The sequence below is a fragment of the Aptenodytes patagonicus genome, chromosome 4 (assembly GCF_965638725.1).
Source record: "Aptenodytes patagonicus chromosome 4, bAptPat1.pri.cur, whole genome shotgun sequence".
Taxonomy (NCBI): domain Eukaryota; kingdom Metazoa; phylum Chordata; class Aves; order Sphenisciformes; family Spheniscidae; genus Aptenodytes; species Aptenodytes patagonicus.
In genome coordinates, this window is record NC_134952.1 from 70,731,168 (window position 1) to 70,747,639 (window position 16,472).

Sequence of the window (16,472 nt, forward strand, 5' to 3'; positions counted from 1 at the left end):
TCGAGCAAAGGATGCCAATGACAGTCCTCTCATAACAAGACCCTTAACCAGTCTGGCAAGAGACATTTTGTCCAGCTTCAAAGAAAACTATCTTCCGCTTCCATGGGCTAAAGGGAATGTTGGTTATGCCCCATACAATCTTTTTGTTTAGTTCCATACTAAACTAATAGTGCTTTTTTATTGTCTGCAGTGAACTTCACCTCTTCTTTAACTTCTCAAAATAAACTGTAGGTTAACACAGATTTTATAAAGTACGTTTATGACTTGCTCTTCCATTAGTAGGAAGATTTATCTTGTAAAAATAAGAACTTGGCAATAAACAGACACTCAGCAACTGATTTTCCCATTTTCCTTTTTTAATTCTTCCTCAACGCATTGCAAGACATTACTAAACCCATAAAACAGACAGTACTGTCAACACTCAGTTACGTAGAGTAAAGGTGTTGGGATAATTCAAAGCTAAAAAGCCAAAGATGAAACATGCAATGAGAGAATAATGGGGATAAGTTACTGATACAATTGACTGAAGCAAAAACCAGTTTTGGTTCAAACAGCCAGTGAGGGCATAGTTAATTCTCTCCGCATTCATGGCACGTTTCATCTTCAGTTCAACAGAAGATGTAACATCAACAGAAAATTAAGGATTAGCAATACACCAGCTCTCAGCAAGGAAAGGCCTCATGGCTGTGGGAGGACCCTACCTCTCCGTTCCATGCAATCATAGAATCATAGAATCATTTAGGTTGGAAAAGACCTCTAAGATCATCGAGTCCAACCGTCAACCCAACACCACCATGTCCACTAAACCATGTCCTTAAGTGCCTCATCTACTCGTCTTTTAAATACTTCCAGGGATGGGGACTCCACCACTTCCCTGGGCAGCCTGTTCCAATGTTTCACCACTCTTTCAGTAAAGAAATTTTTCCTTACATCCAATCTAAACCTCCCCTGGCGCAACTTGAGGCCATTTCCTCTCGTCCTATCGCTTGTTACTTGGGAGAAGAGACCGACACCCACCTCGCTACAACCTCCTGTCAGGTAGTTGTAGAGAGCGATGAGGTCTCCCCTCAGCCTCCTTTTCTCCAGGCTAAACAACCCCAGTTCCCTCAGCCGCTCCTCACAAGACTTGTGCTCCAGACCCCTCACCAGCCTCGTTGCCCTTCTCTGGACACGCTCCAGCACCTCAACGTCCTTCTTGTAGTGAGGGGCCCAAAACTGAACACAGTATTCGAGGTGCGGCCTCACCAGGGCCGAGTACAGGGGCACGATCACTTCCCTAGTCCTGCTGGCCACACTATTTCTGATACAGGCCAGGATGCCATTGGCCTTCTTGGCCGCCTGGGCACACTGCTGGCTCATGTTCAGCCGGCTGTCGACCAACACCCCCAGGTCCTTCTCTGCTGGGCAGCTTTCCAGCCACTCTTCCCCAAGCCTGTAGCGCTGCATGGGGTTGTTGTGGCCGAAGTGCAGGACCCGGCACTTGGCCTTGTTGAACCTCATACAATTGGCCCGGGCCCATCGATCCAGCCTGTCCAGGTCCCTCTGCAGAGCCTTCCTACCCTCGAGCAGATCAACGCTCCCGCCCAAAATCAACGCTCCCGCCCAAGGACAAGCACTCCTTTGCACTCTTACACACACAAGAGCTGCCAGGTAAACACATTTCCTCCCTACTTCCCGGATTCCTAGTTTGTCCCCAGAACCAATGATTTCTGAGCGCCTCCTGCCCACGGCTGCACTGGTGCACTAGTGTATTATCGACTGAAAAGCAACCACCTGCCTACCTCCCTCCCGTACGTAACAGATGCCTGGCAGACTGAATGCTGAATCACATGGCAATCGCTCTTAGAAACATGTTGTGGGTGGTCTCGGTTATGTTCAGGATGTCATAAAAACATGCTGGAACTGTCAAAACAAGTACCCTTCACTGAATTTGCTATTAGAGTGGTAATTCATAGATGAAGTTTATGTGACAGAGTTTCAGTTCAAAACTGCAGTAAGGAGAAAGAAAAAGGCCCCTCTTCAGAAAGCAACAATATTTTCCAGTCATTTTGAAGATTTGGCTGGAGTAGAAGATATGCAAGCCCTTTTCTCCCCACCTCCCTCAACCCACAATCCTACAAAAACCAGGGATTTAATTCTAGCCCCTTCAATCAGGCATGCTTTATTTATAACCCTCTTACCACTCCTATTTAATCTTTTCTTGGGACCGTGCACAGAGCTACAGCAAGTCATGCAACCCGCTAATCTCCACAAGGAATGCAAGAATAATAAGTAAATAAATAAGGATGGATTCAGGACAAGCAATGCCCACAAGGTATTTGTAGGAATTAAACACACCATCCTGTTTCCTACAAGCTGCTTTTACACATCTACTTTGGTAGGATTAGAGCTGAGTAGTGGAGAACAAGTTATTTTTTGTTTGTTTCGGCTGGTGGGGGGCGAACTTTTCTTTTTTTCCAAGTTGCAAAGCAGACAGAGAAATGGTAATATTAGAAACCTGACATTTTGCACTCATTCCTGCTTGTATAACCATATGTTTTTATACCAAATGGGACTCCTTTGATGATTATGATGATGATCTGTTTTGCATGATTTTACTTAAAGATTTTTCCTATACTCTCAAGACCTAACACCATGCAAAACTGAAGAGCATCGTCCAAGTTCTATGGCACACTTAATTTGTAACAAATTCTTAGTATGTTCTGCTTACTTTTTTTTCAGAGTAACAAGGAAGTTTCACAGCCAATGCATACAAGTTTTAAAACATATGCCAGCTAAAGATAAGTCATCTGATCTTTGAAACATTCTTCGCATGTAGGCATCGCACTTTCTCAGAAAAACCAACAGAACTTACCCTCATCTGTAGGGTTGAACCCACAGATATCACAGATACATCGAACCCACTTATTCATCTCCTCCTCGCTGTCTGCTACCAAATAGAAAACTCTGTCTATAGTGTTGATATCAAAAATATAACTGTTTTCAAATTCTTTTTTGTTGAACGTTAATCCAGCATCCACTTGTTGACACAAATTTAAGTCAATAATACGGATAGGCTTCTTGGCATGGTCATTTTTGTAGTATTCCAATACATCTGGATCCCCCGTTAAACGGCCGCTGCGAAGCACAAACCATCTCCTCTTCCATGCCTGAAAATTGGAGAGAGAAAAGAAGGAGAAAAATCAGAGGGAAGAAATCATACTTTAAGACTGTTACCTTTTGCATATGGTTTCAACCTGTGTTGAACCGAGTAATACTAAGTAGCTCAATTATAATTCTAAGAGATTACACACCAGTTACCTACATTTAACACAATCTATTTATATATTGCTACGGCAGTGGACTAGAGGATTAGTGCATTTGTATTTTAAAGTTTATTTCTTCTGTATTGGAGCTTTGTTTTTAAGAAGGGGACATATAATTAAATCACTGTTTACAAAATGAGAAAGGATGAATCCAGCAAAGAAAAAAGGGGGGAGGGGACCAGGAGAGGGAAAAAAGCGCACACAAAAAAACTTCTGAAGCAAGTCGATGTAGGCACGGGGAAGACAAAGTAGAATATATCTTTAAGTGCTCCATAGTGTCTTGTTTCCAATATCTGCTGCTTTGGGCTGATGCATTTTAACTCTGAATATTTCACTGATACTCGACAATAGCGACCTGCATTTAAAGAACAGACAATGCTCACATCGTACACTCACCTCAGTGTTAGGGGAACTCTGCACTCAAAACCTCATAGTATTTCTACAATAGTACTTCTTACAGAAAAAGAGCTACATTATTATGTTGGAAACCGTTAGAGACATGGGGATGGAGAGAATGACCAAACATTATCGTTTTACTGCATAAAAACAGCCTCTGTGGAAGGTACGTCCACAGGAGAAATACATTTCACAATCTGACGCTGTGCTTGTTTTACCAGCCTTCTGCAGAGGGAAAGAAGCTGGTCCGGGAGAAAAGCACAACTAAAATGCCTCATCTTCCAACTAATCCTCAGCTGCCGTTCATTCCCGTGGGCCTCCGTCACCTGGCATAATTCTCCCCAAAGATGTTAACTCAAACCAAGAAACCGAGGTTTGCATACAGCTGTCCTGGCATTACCAACAGCGTCTTTATTGCCCCACTTAGCTCCATCTTGGTTCCTCAGCTCTACCAGCAATACAGCATTCTATGCTATAAGCCTCCTTATATGCACAAATGCCAGAATAATGGGCACAGCAGAAGAAACCAGAAGTACTGCCATTGCCCATTAGAAGAGCTGCACTGCATTCACAGTTAGAAATCTGAAAGTAGAGCCTGGACACAGTGGGGAGCCATCACTGTTTTGTCCATTTGTTTTTACGCTTTTCAGCAAAGTTAGAGACCAAGGCAAATCAATGCTGTAGCCAAGCATACACTGCGGACTCGCACCATGCCCCAAGGCACCCCATTTAAAACTTCTTTAGAATATTCAAACAAGGTCACCAGCAAGTTCTTTGGAAGGACAAAAAACAACAGAAGAAATAAAAAAAAAACAGGTGAGTGAGTTCTCTTTTTGGCCAGCCCTGGCTGCACGCTAACCAAGGAAAGGAATGAAATCAGCAAGGATGGTCCCAGAAGAGGTCAAGACGTGTGATGTCCTTTACAAAATGGGACATAGCTTTGAAAACAAGAGTTTCTTACTATGTATTAGGAAAGATTCAGACCCATTTTCTTGAGGCACAAGTGTTTCCATTTCATTTTTATGTAGCTGTTACTTTCAAACAAACTAGTGGAGGGAAGACAAAGGACCGAGCGATAACTGCACTGCCATCTTCCAGCTCCGAACTAGTGCCGTCAGCTTTGCACTAGAGAGTCACAAAACCCTCATTGTCAAGTGGGCATGCCTTTTTTGGGTATCAAGCTTAGGAAGCTATTATGAAAAGATAATACAGAAAACAGGAGAAAGGGCAAAATGCCAGACAGCTTAATTAAGGCTTGTGATCCATCCTCCAACTACCAAGTCTCTAAAAGTTATTTGATTTTAAGATAACTTTTATACTTTATAAAACAAGTATATTTATTGCTGTGACTACAGCATCTGCCTTTAAGTGCTGAACTGTGTGAATCAAGTCAAGGTCTCAAGCAACTATTTCCACAGTAGCAGTAAGTTTAACTGGGTGAACAGTAAAACACAGAAGTAGAAGATGTAACAGATGAAATCCCTTCAATTTGGATTTCAAATGTGAGCATCTTCTAGTAGCACAGCTGATAAGCACTGTTTAACAGCAACCCAAAAATACTGGCAGTTTGTTTTGTTTCCTGTTTCCAAATCAAGTGACAACTTAGATGCTGGGATAACAGGAAACTTCCATATCGGAGCCTCTCTCTCCAGACAAGGTCGGTCACAGATAACTGTTACGACTCAAACTGCAAAACTCTGTTGCTTCAGAAACTAGCTTTATCTGTAACCTCAGTCTTTAGTCATTCAGATGAAATTTTCAAAGCTTGTCAGGAGGAAAGAGATTAGAGATAAGTGAGGAACAAGAGCGACCGAGAAGCACGATGCATTTTGTCTCACGATTTGTGTAACACATACACACACACACAAAATTCAACTCTCTATCAACCAAGCATGCCTCTTCTAGAAGTTTATTTCTAGTACTGGGTTAAGGAGTGAAAGATTCTTAGCAATCCTAACAATCTCTGTTGAGCATTAATGAGTAAATAGGACTCTTAAAAATTCAGAAGATCAACCAGCTAAATGGAATTTGCTTTCAGCCCTTCAGGCTACAAAATAGCAACTGTAAAGTACTTAAAACATTGAATTTAGCCTACCAGCACCTGCTACTATTTTTGAAGAGTTTTCACATAGTGCATATGTGAATGTTTATTTCAGTCATATAATGAGTCACACTCACTGAAACTGGCACAGATTATATTCAAAAACAAAAGCAATTCCATAAACTACACACTAATAAGGCAGATACAAAGGTTCTCTGGATTACAGTACAAAGCACAATTTAACAGCAGAATAAAGCTTAAAGCTAGACAAGCGAACTGACATCAGCACCCTTGCTAATCATAGTACAAAAGCGCCTCTATATTTTGTCAAAGTGCAAAATGAGCCCACATAAATCACTCTTTGTTATTTGAAAATATCTGGGATTCTTAAAGCTTGATCTATTTTTAACATTTCAGTATTTGTCGTTGTAACGAAAGCTGTATACTGCCTCACTGAAGTACAGAATACTGTGCTATATATGTAAGGAAGAGAGCTTCTTCAGTAATGGCTTTCCCAAAGGAAATCTCTAAAAGAGAGTGTGCACATGTGCAAATACGTATTTACGCAAATTTAATCTTTTTTTTTTTTTACCCCTTTGGGCATTCTTGTTTGAAAATTTTGCATTTTCTTTTACTTATCTTTTTAATTACCTGTCACGTTACTGATGTTATCAGCCATACATTATCAAACACTGGTTTTCTGTGCTAAAAGTCGACGGCATTAAGTTTGAGAAGTCAAAAAAATAGCCAGTATAGTATTTAAAAATTTTGTCCCAATACCAGTATCATTTAATTCTGGAAAGGTATTTGAGCAAATAGAGAAAAGGTGGCTTTTTTAATGAAAGATTTTTTCATATACATAAAATGTGTGTTATTAATATAAATAGGGTTTTAAAAATATATTTTATAAATATACTAACACCTAGTTACAAAACACTGCATGCAGATCAAATACCTAATTCAGAAGCAAAATTGTCCCTTTTAAAAGCGCAGTATGGCAAACGTCATGGGAATCATGTTCACCAAAAGCCTGCGTAGGCTTTGTAAATTATTACAAAACAAGGTTTAATGAGGTTTGCTGCTTTTGTTTCAGACTAAGAAAGGCCTTGTGTGCCTCTCAGCTTGTTTTCTCCTTTGAGCTGCAAAGCATATCAGCTGGCCTAACATAGGACATCACCATTCTTGCCAAACATTGTCCTGTTTGTATCATGAGACCATCGTATCATGAGACCATCATAGCTATAGAAACAAGCTTGTTTACTTGTTTTTGAGGTAGTCTAAAATGTGACAAGCTGCTCACCCACAGAGCATCAAATGATCAAAGGAATAGTGGAATTCTGTATTTTTCACACAGCATTGAGTAGGTTACAAAGCAAAACCAAGAAATTCCTACGATTAGTTTTTCCGCTCACATATATGCAAACTGCTGATTTAAAAGCAAGTGAATCAGCTAAGAAATTGGCAGAAAGCATCATTTAGCAGTGTTGGGGTTTGGTTTTTTGGTTGGTAGTGTTTTTTTTTCTTTTTTTTTTGAAAGACTGTAGCTAAACCTGTATGCAGTACACAGGATTTACAAATATAACCTCCTTGTAAGAGGTGTATCTATTGAAGAAGTTGTAGCTATACCTCCCTTAATCCTTACATTTATGGATTATTTTTTTCCCCCCCATCATATATATTTGAGATGTACCTCATTCAGCTGCTGGCTGTAGTTCAAAGATGTAGGAAATAGGGGATGTATGTGTAAATGGAGAGGGAAAGGAAGGAGGAAGGGGCAGGAAAGAGTAGATAATTTATATTTAAAAAAGGATTTAACCTTCCATTTGGATCCCCTCAAGCTGTTGCTCAAGAGGCCAAAATAATTACATGAAATGTTTGCATAAAAGCTTAGAAATGTTAAATCAAAGACAACTTTTTCTGGTCAATTTTTTACAGCATTTGCTCTCGTGGTCAAGTACCTCTGCTTACTGATAAACAGGTCAATCGTCCTTCTTTGGTTTGCTAAGTATTATTACCCATAATCCTCACATCACGTAAAGCTGGTTTTCACCTTCTAGCACATATACCACCACCTTTTTTCTCTTGGGTAGCATCCAGTCAAAAAAACCTCCAAAACTGTTGAGCACTGGCTAAGCCAAGGAGGGTATCACTTACATCCTGCTCCGGTAATACCACTAATAAATCTTTCCCCCGTGTATGGCCAGAAGACCCAGGAATAAAATTACAAATCTCAGACCTTCCTTCTCATCTCTCAAGTGTGCAGACATTTGTGCTTACGTTTTCATCTCCGTACTCCACAGACAGTACTTTAAAAGGGCAGTATTTGGCATTCTCCCTTCCCAGAAAAGTCAACTAAGACTTGGAAGAAAGAAGCGACTTACCCAGGGGCACAGGGAAGGATCCAAAAGAACACTTGATGTTTTACAAACACATTACAAAACGTTTCCTTACTCCAAGAGAACTTATAAAGTAACTAGAAGACATGCAGAGCGTGAACCAGAGAGAAGTAGGAGGGGAAAAAAAAAAAAAAAAAAAAAAAGACAGCCGAAGGTCACTTCAGAATGCTCTCCTGGACATTTGTTTAAGTCCTGAACCTACTGTTGAGGTCTTTTCACTTGCCTGCTGGGATCAAGATTTAATTTTCTTTATGCTTTTTGCTCCCATCTATTGTACCCTATACTTGGCACTGGTGAGGCCGCACCTCGAATACTGTGTTCAGTTTTGGGCCCCTCCCTACAAGAAGGATGTTGAGGTGCTGGAGCGTGTCCAGAGAAGGGCAACGAAGCTGGTGAGGGGTCTGGAGAACAAGTCTTCTGAGGAGCGGCTGAGGGAACTGGGGTTGTTTAGCCTGGAGAAAAGGAGGCTCGGGGGAGACCTTATTGCTCTCTCCAACTACCTGACAGGAGGTTGTAGCGAGGTGGGTGTCGGTCTCTTCTCCCAAGTAACAAGCGATAGGACGAGAGGAAATGGCCTCAAGTTGTGCCAGGGGAGGTTTAGATTGGATGTAAGGAAAAATGTCTTTACTGAAAGAGTGGTGAAACATTGGAACAGGCTGCCCAGGGAAGTGGTGGAGTCCCCATCCCTGGAGGTATTTAAAAGACGAGTAGATCTTAGGCACTTAGGGACATGGTTTAGTGGGTGGTGGTGTTGGGTCGACGGTTGGACTCGATGATCTTAGAGGTCTTTTCCAACTTCAATGATTCTATGATTTTATCTATCCCTCTCCCTTTACTTTTTTCCAGTGCAAAGGTTAAACAATAGTGAAATTGCTACATGTCTTTGACAAACAACAGGAAAAAGGATCACAAACAGAAGCTGATTATTTCTTCTCCTTTTTGCCTCCACATTTCTAGTGTCCAGGTGTTCTGATCATCGCAGGAGACAAACACACCTCTGGCACAGCTTCACTGACTTGTGCGTTAGACCTGTGCTCTGCATCCCACTAGAAGCTCAAATGAAATAAAAATAAGTGTTCCTTCACACTATGCTTCTTTTAAAATCCTGTTTGTGGTAGGCATAGACCAGTGACAGCTGTCACTGATGAGCTTCATCCCACAAGGCACGTATTTGGGAGGACTGCCGGGAAGTAGCCAAAAGAGGTCACATTAGGTAACGGTACTTTAAGTACAGAACTTTACTTTTTTCACTTGCTCCTCTTCTGGCTTGCAGAACTAACTCCAACATGGTGAAATTTCAAAATTTCAGCTGACATTTTCCCTGAGAAACTAACACTTATATATTTCTACATGCAAATAAATTAAGGGGTGTTTTTCAGAAAGCATTTTCTGGAAATCTTTTTAAACTTTTTTTTTTTTTTTTAAAAGGCCATATCATGAGCACCAGAACTGAAGAATATGTAATTACTAGTTACTTCTGAAAAGCACTATCATAACACCTACTGGCAACTGCCATCCCCTTCGCTAAAAACGATGTCCCCCCCCCTTTTTTTTTTTAAACGTAAAACAGAACAACTAAACCGAGCACAAAAAAAGCATGTTTAGTGTCTTAATTCTAACAGCAGAAACTGCATTTCCAAGATTTGACAATAGTCCAAACATTCTACTTTTAGTAGCATTAAATACTAAGATGTGTAAACAGACTGCTGCAAAACAAACAAATGCGATACGAGGAAAATACTGAATACATTATGACTTTCTTTAAATACTTAAGACTTGTTTTCCAGGAAGCACCATCTTTTCTCACTGAGCAAAATAAGGAAAAAACAGTCTCAGTGGAAGTTTCCACTCTCCTGGCCATCATCCTGATCATCTGTTCCGAATACACACAAGGCCAAAATTTCCTGTTTTCAAACTATTGTCACCATTTTCTAGTCTTGTGCTGTAGATTCTAACTTTAGCTTGTTAAATAAACAAAAGAAAACACTGAAAATACAGCAGAATAATACCTCCACACAGATTTACTGTGAGCACTGTTTCATAACTGACGTTTCAGCATGTGAATTAGTCTCCCAGCATTACACCACTAATTAAAGTGTCAAAAAAGGCGCAAAATACAATTCAGACAATGTAGCACTAACTGCTGCTTTATTTTGTGAATCTAAAACTAACTGAGTGAATCTAAAATTAACTGAATGTTTTCATAGTCCTTTCCATTTTGCATGGGAGTTCTTGCCCCCCTTTTTTTTTTTTAAAAAAAAAGTCTTATGCCTATTCCAAGTGTCATTGTGCAGCCAGGTCTGTATCATCTAATTCACATTAAACTGATCCTTATTATGACTGGTAGCTTCAGTCACTTCAATAAATACTTACTTTTCTGCAGTATGTCAGAAATTTTCCAATGGCAAGCACAAATTTCTCTCTGCCATACTCCTGCACACCAGAGAATTATCATCATCTCTTCACCAACAGAGAAGCGATTCAGAGAGCTATATAGAGCAATAAAGCAGGAGATCTGCAGCAGAGCCAGGACCTGAGCCCTCATTTCACTGTCTCCAAGCTAGAGGGATGGTCTGGTCACTGGTCCTATCTTCCTACATCATCTTACCCACTTCTTGTACCTATAAATATTCTGTCATTTCTGATCACTTGCAAACTTATCTTTTCACTTCTAGTTGTTCTACTTCACACCACCCACCCTGTGTGGCTAAGACATAACTCCCTAACAGTCCTGCCAGCAACGTGTTCCCTATCGCAGATATTAGCTTTGCCACCTCCTCTCACTGCTTTGTCAGCAATGAAAACATAACACTTGTCATAGCATGATGCTTGTCACGGCATAAGGATAAGTATATCTGTTGCAGGTGCCTTACCCACACATCTACATGGTCTTTGGTTTACTGCCCTGTTTCTCAGAACATTTCCAAAATTTGGCCTTTTCCTCTCTGATCACGAGCATGTTCTGATCATCCCCCTCTCTAATCTTTCCCCTATCCATCCTATTTAAAATAACACTGCCAGGACAATCTCCCTTCTTTCATTCTGATCACATCATCTTCTACTTTTAAAGTTCTCCATTTATTGACTTGCTTTATTGCAGTTTTGAGCCTCTTTTCTTATTTTTAGGCTGCTTCTTAGGAAAGTCAATGCACTTACTTGACTCCCTCCCCCTTGCAAGTCACCTCCTATCGCTTTGCTCTAGCGCCGATACCAGATTTGGTTCATTTTTCCTTCTCTCCTGCATCTCTCATCTTTCTTCAACTTCTGAAGGCTCCCCGAATCAATAAACAAGGGCACGACATCTCCTTCCTTCAGATTCCTCCTACAGATCAGCCTCTTTGATAGTACTTACAATCACCCAACCAAGTTACAATTTGGCTTTGCATCAGATGGATTTATTTAAAAAGTGATGGTTTTGTGTATTCATCAGACAAAGGTTTGTTGTTTTTTTTTTTTTAAAGTTGCTTCAGTCTTTTCATCAGCTCTTAATTAGAAGTCACCTCCCCCCACAAGTCTTAATCTAAGAAAGCAGAACATTCAGGGTAGGTTCTGCCCTTTTTTAAAGTGTCTGTACATTACTTATCACAAGGATTACTACGGTGCTGACAAGACCCCCTTAACAAGACAAGCCAGAGAAGACACCAGCCGTGCTGTTTGACTGGAGTTCCACTATCGTGAGCTCACGGGTGTACGTCGTGACAAGTTGCATGAGAGCAATGCACAGAAAAATAAAAAATTTAGGATTTATAAAGACATAATAAATCCAAAGCTGAAAGGTCAAGCCTACGCTCCATTGATATCAACAGCTGCTTTCCCACTAATGGCCGGGGATGAAATATTTCACCATGTATTTTTGTCTATTCACTTCTCATTTCCTAGGAGGACAGTCATTTTGAAGTGGTGTTTGTAACAAGGTGTGAAAAATCCCCATTCTTCCAGATCACAAGCCCAGTGCTTTTTGTAGTATTTTGTACAGATTCACAGTTTTCCTTCCCCCCCGCTTCTTATCTGACTGTGTAGACATCTACCTTCATTCATATGTGAAAGGCTTATATACAAGAAAAAGCAAGACACTAAAACTAAGTAAAAACATGCAATTCCTGACACTATTTTGGATCCTTTAAAAGATGTTGCAGTTTCAACAAACATGCAACACATGGTTCACTGCTTCATGTTTGGATCACTCAAGCGTGCTCATGCTGCATACAAAACAGAGATTTCTACAGATGACAGAGGCCAGACATTCTGCACACCATCTCTTCAACAAAATATTCATAGGCTTAAATACTGTGTTTTGTACTCCCCATAAAGGAAAGGGGATTTGAGCTACAGAAGCAGCAGTTTCTCCAACTTCAATAGGGAATGATGAATTAAGGGGGATTTATCAATGAATTAAGGAGGATGGTGCAAAGATACCCCATAATTTCTACAAATTGCCTCCTAACTAACTAGTCTGGTTTAACCTACTAGTTGTCTGCATAATGAAAGAAGCTCCTACACATCCATTAACACACATGGAAAAGTCTCCAAAGGAAATTCCAGACAGTGTTCTAAATAATCCCTACTAATTGAATTTAGGACATGTTGACACTCCATCCTTATCCATTCCTTGTGAGAGAGCAAGGCTGTACACTAGCTGACATTTTTGCAAATCGAGTATCTGTAGACAGAAGCAGGAGCCTCTTTTGTAAATGAGTCAGCTACTATTACAGCAATGAAAGGACCAATACTTACTCAAGCCACTTTACTCAGGCACAGTAAAGGGAAAGCTAAAGGAAATCTATTGTTCTGCCAAGGTATTACAGGGAGAATCAACAGAGTACTTTGTAAATACTGTGAGGCACTGCAAGGAATTCCTTATTCTAGGGAAGGGGAAGAATTAGGAAGGGCAGGCTCAGTGTTTACATTTTAGGACCAAAATTATTAGCTTTTCCATTACAAATCATCAGATCTGCAATGTGCAAGAACCAAGCGTGCAGATACGGCAGGAAGAGCTGCTAAGAAAAGTAAGAGCTAAGGTAAAGTAAAAGTCAGCCTTGTGTCCGATACATACATTCTCATTTTATAAGACTGAGAATGTTTACCAACTAGGCTCAGCAGAGTTTTTTCTGAACAGAACTGACCTAAAGAACCCCAGAGAAAAATTAATTTCAAAATAAACAAGCAAAGTCAAAATTCTTTGCAAGACATGATGATATATAAATTGCTTTTACTACGCTAATTAAACTGAGTTTCTATTATAACAAAAATGTTGTTTTTCCAACACTGCAAACAATATACTTTCAGATTCAAATAACTCACTGGTAGTAACAAAATGGTTAAGAAATTTAAAAACCAGCTACATCACATACCAATAGCAAATTGAACTACATACCAGCATACTTGAAAATTAAGATGCTTCAGTATAATTACTTTGACCAGCTTACGAAACGCTCCTCTTGCTCTCATCAACTCACATAAAAAAAGTTTTCTACTGTTTCCTAGATGCCATATATTATTAGGATCAACAGCTTTGCAGAATTTAACCACCAAAACCCATTAATTTATCTTTTTTCTCCCCACCCTAGAGCAATCTGAGTCAAGAGTTGTTCTGAAACCAAATCCTTCAAACGGCGTTGCTGCAATTGCTTACCACAAAGGCTGCGCTGCCCCGCCGGAGGAACCTGAGCACCAGGACCAAGCCCCGGTCAGCCAGCGTCTGCTCACGGCAACTCGCTGCAAGCCTCCCTGTTGACAAAACTGAAGTACTCGCACTAGTGTTTTAACAGCCAAGAAGTTACAGATGGTTCTTGAATAACGATACAAATATTAAGATAAACTAAGTGTTTTAGAGGGCTGTATTAACACACCTACGCATGCCCACGTATGCCTGTAACGTACCGAAGCAATACATCACAGCGCTTCTACTTGCGCTTTGTGGCATAAAACTTTGCTTTTTTTCTTCTTTTTGAGTTAGTGATACAACTGAACAAACAGGTAGAGGTTTAGGCTTGTGCTTCAGAAGCAAAATTTACCGAGTCAACTTGTAAATCGAAACAAAAGCTACACCTCTTTTTGAATAAAAAACATTTTTCAAGCAAAAAGATAACATTCTTTAAGGAAATCCCCGTTTACTTACTCCAATTCATTCTCCATATACCTAAGTTACAAAGCAGAAAAGTAAACAACATCGAGAACAAGGTTTTTTTCTAGTTTACCTCTTCAAGTCTTCAGAAAATTTAAGCAATGTCCTGGCCATTTCTGTAGTTGTGTCTACCCCAAAATAAGCAAAGCTTTCTTTTTCCTGCTGGCTTCCGACCTCACTCTACACCACCCTATCCTCATAACCTTTGACCAACAGGAAGCAGACACAATGGACTGAAAATAACAGCAATTGTAATATTTCGAATTATTTCATACGTGAGGGGTGGGCTTAAGGTTTGAAAAACTTCCCTTGCTTTGGTTTTTCAACAGTTGCTTTAAAACACGTTATCTACATAGACTTACAACATTTGTTAGAGATCCTAGGTTGAACAAGGCTAAAAACCCGTGAAACACAGTATTAAGAGCACAGAGGTACAAATTCTTGCATACGTTGAGATTCTGCATTTAAGTCATAGACATTAGGCTATTATATACAATGAACTTAATTTTTCGACAGTGTAGACAATAGCAGTAGAAGTTTCTTACAGCACTATGTCTTTTTTTTCCCCAAAAATGTTTTTATTTATCTGAGCTGTTAGATCAGTAATAGATATAACTATACGTCCCATACAATAATACGACATTCTGGTAAGAAATGTAGCCAGCAGTCCATTTAAATGCTGCAGTTAAAGCTATAAAAAAAATGTGGTGATGGACAGTCACAGAACAATTTGCTAATACAAAGAGGACTTTTACTAATTCTAAGTAGCTGAGGTGCACTTTGTGGTGTAGAAGGAAGGATCTTTATCTTCTCCTCATGAAAAAGCCCAAGCAATGACCCCATAGATATCTTCATTACCAGTAAAAAATTCATGTGCTTTAAATTGTACTAACATCTTGGCATGAACACTTGAGGGTTACAGATTCCAAAGTCCAGATAGGCAATTAAAGCATTTCTTTTTATTAGTTTTAATGTTTTTTTGTCTTGCACCCCAAGTACCACCTGATTATTATTTTGCAAACCCACAATCGCATCCTGTCTCTGCCAGCCCTCCCCAAAGCCCTCAGGTTCCTCCTCTGCGGTTAAACCACAACACATACAGGTCACGGTGATAAGAGCAGAATGAACTCAGAGAAGGACCCACCTCTTGTGTAAGAACTATACTGTGTTTTTGGGGGGTGGGGTGGGGGGGGATAAAGAGTCAGTGTCAGTTTTACACAGACTCCTTGTCCTGAACACAAGACGACTAAATCAAAGGTTCTTCCATGATCACAAAAGCTGGTAACGTCCTCTGCCTTGTAAACGCCAAGCAAAATTTCAGGCTAGGAGTATTACATTAGAATAGTTACAAGCATGCCGAAATGCAAGGTCATAATAATATTCCAACATAATTTTGAGTACACTTGCTACCCCATGCACACACTTTGTCAAGCATTCACTGTACCTCTATTGCACATTAGGCACTGCTTGGTTTTAGAGGATTTTAATCATGGAATTACACTAGAAATATTCTTTTCTTGGCAGGAGAAGCTCAGGCACTGCATTTCTGCAGGATAAGACTGGATCTAGCTTGTCAATGCAGTATTTCATTAAGGTCTGCAAGTCCTCAAAATAACTACAGAGAAGCCCCTCATGATATATTTCAGCACGGTATCCACAACAACTTCCAAACATAAGACATCAATATTGCACACAAGTAAGCTTTTGAGCATAGCAGCAGAAGCCACCACTAACACGTTATAATAGCAGCTTGAAGCACAAATGGTTCAACAAAGAGAGTAAATACGAGGTTCTCTGTAAGCCTGTCATTTAAGAGTCCCTTGAAACCATTTTGTCTGCTAATAGGATCCTCCTTTTCCCTTCCCCCATTTTAAGACACAACCTGATGCCATCACACCAAGGAACAACAGAGAAAGGATATCCTGCCTAGATTTTCCATTACACAGATCAAATCATCAATTCAGAGAGGTCTTTGCTTACACATAGGATAAAAAGAAGATGCTTGCAACTGATAAACCCTGAAAGGAAGCAAGGTTGAATCCATGACTATTTTTAAGTAGTTAGCATTCACACAATGGCCTAAAATTAATGGCCAACCCCCAGGGTCCATGAAGCCTTCATTTAAAAAAAAAAAAAAAAATTAAGAAGTTAGCATATTGGGGGGGGGGGGGGGGGAGAAAAAAGAACTAGAAGGTGGCAGATATAATCAT

The 16,472-nt window shown here is 40.0% G+C and overlaps 1 protein-coding gene across 6 annotated transcripts in view; it reads right to left on the reverse strand.

Annotated features, from left to right (window-relative positions):
* The window catches only part of GAB1 (GRB2 associated binding protein 1), a 102,750-nt gene that overhangs the window by 39,416 nt on the left and 46,862 nt on the right, over positions 1–16,472 (reverse strand). For all 6 annotated transcript variants that reach the window (XM_076337139.1, XM_076337136.1, XM_076337138.1 and 3 more), the window contains exon 2: positions 2,855–3,149. In XM_076337139.1, the coding sequence (XP_076193254.1) occupies positions 2,855–3,149 (295 nt within the window). The remainder of the gene's footprint in view (positions 1–2,854; positions 3,150–16,472) is intronic.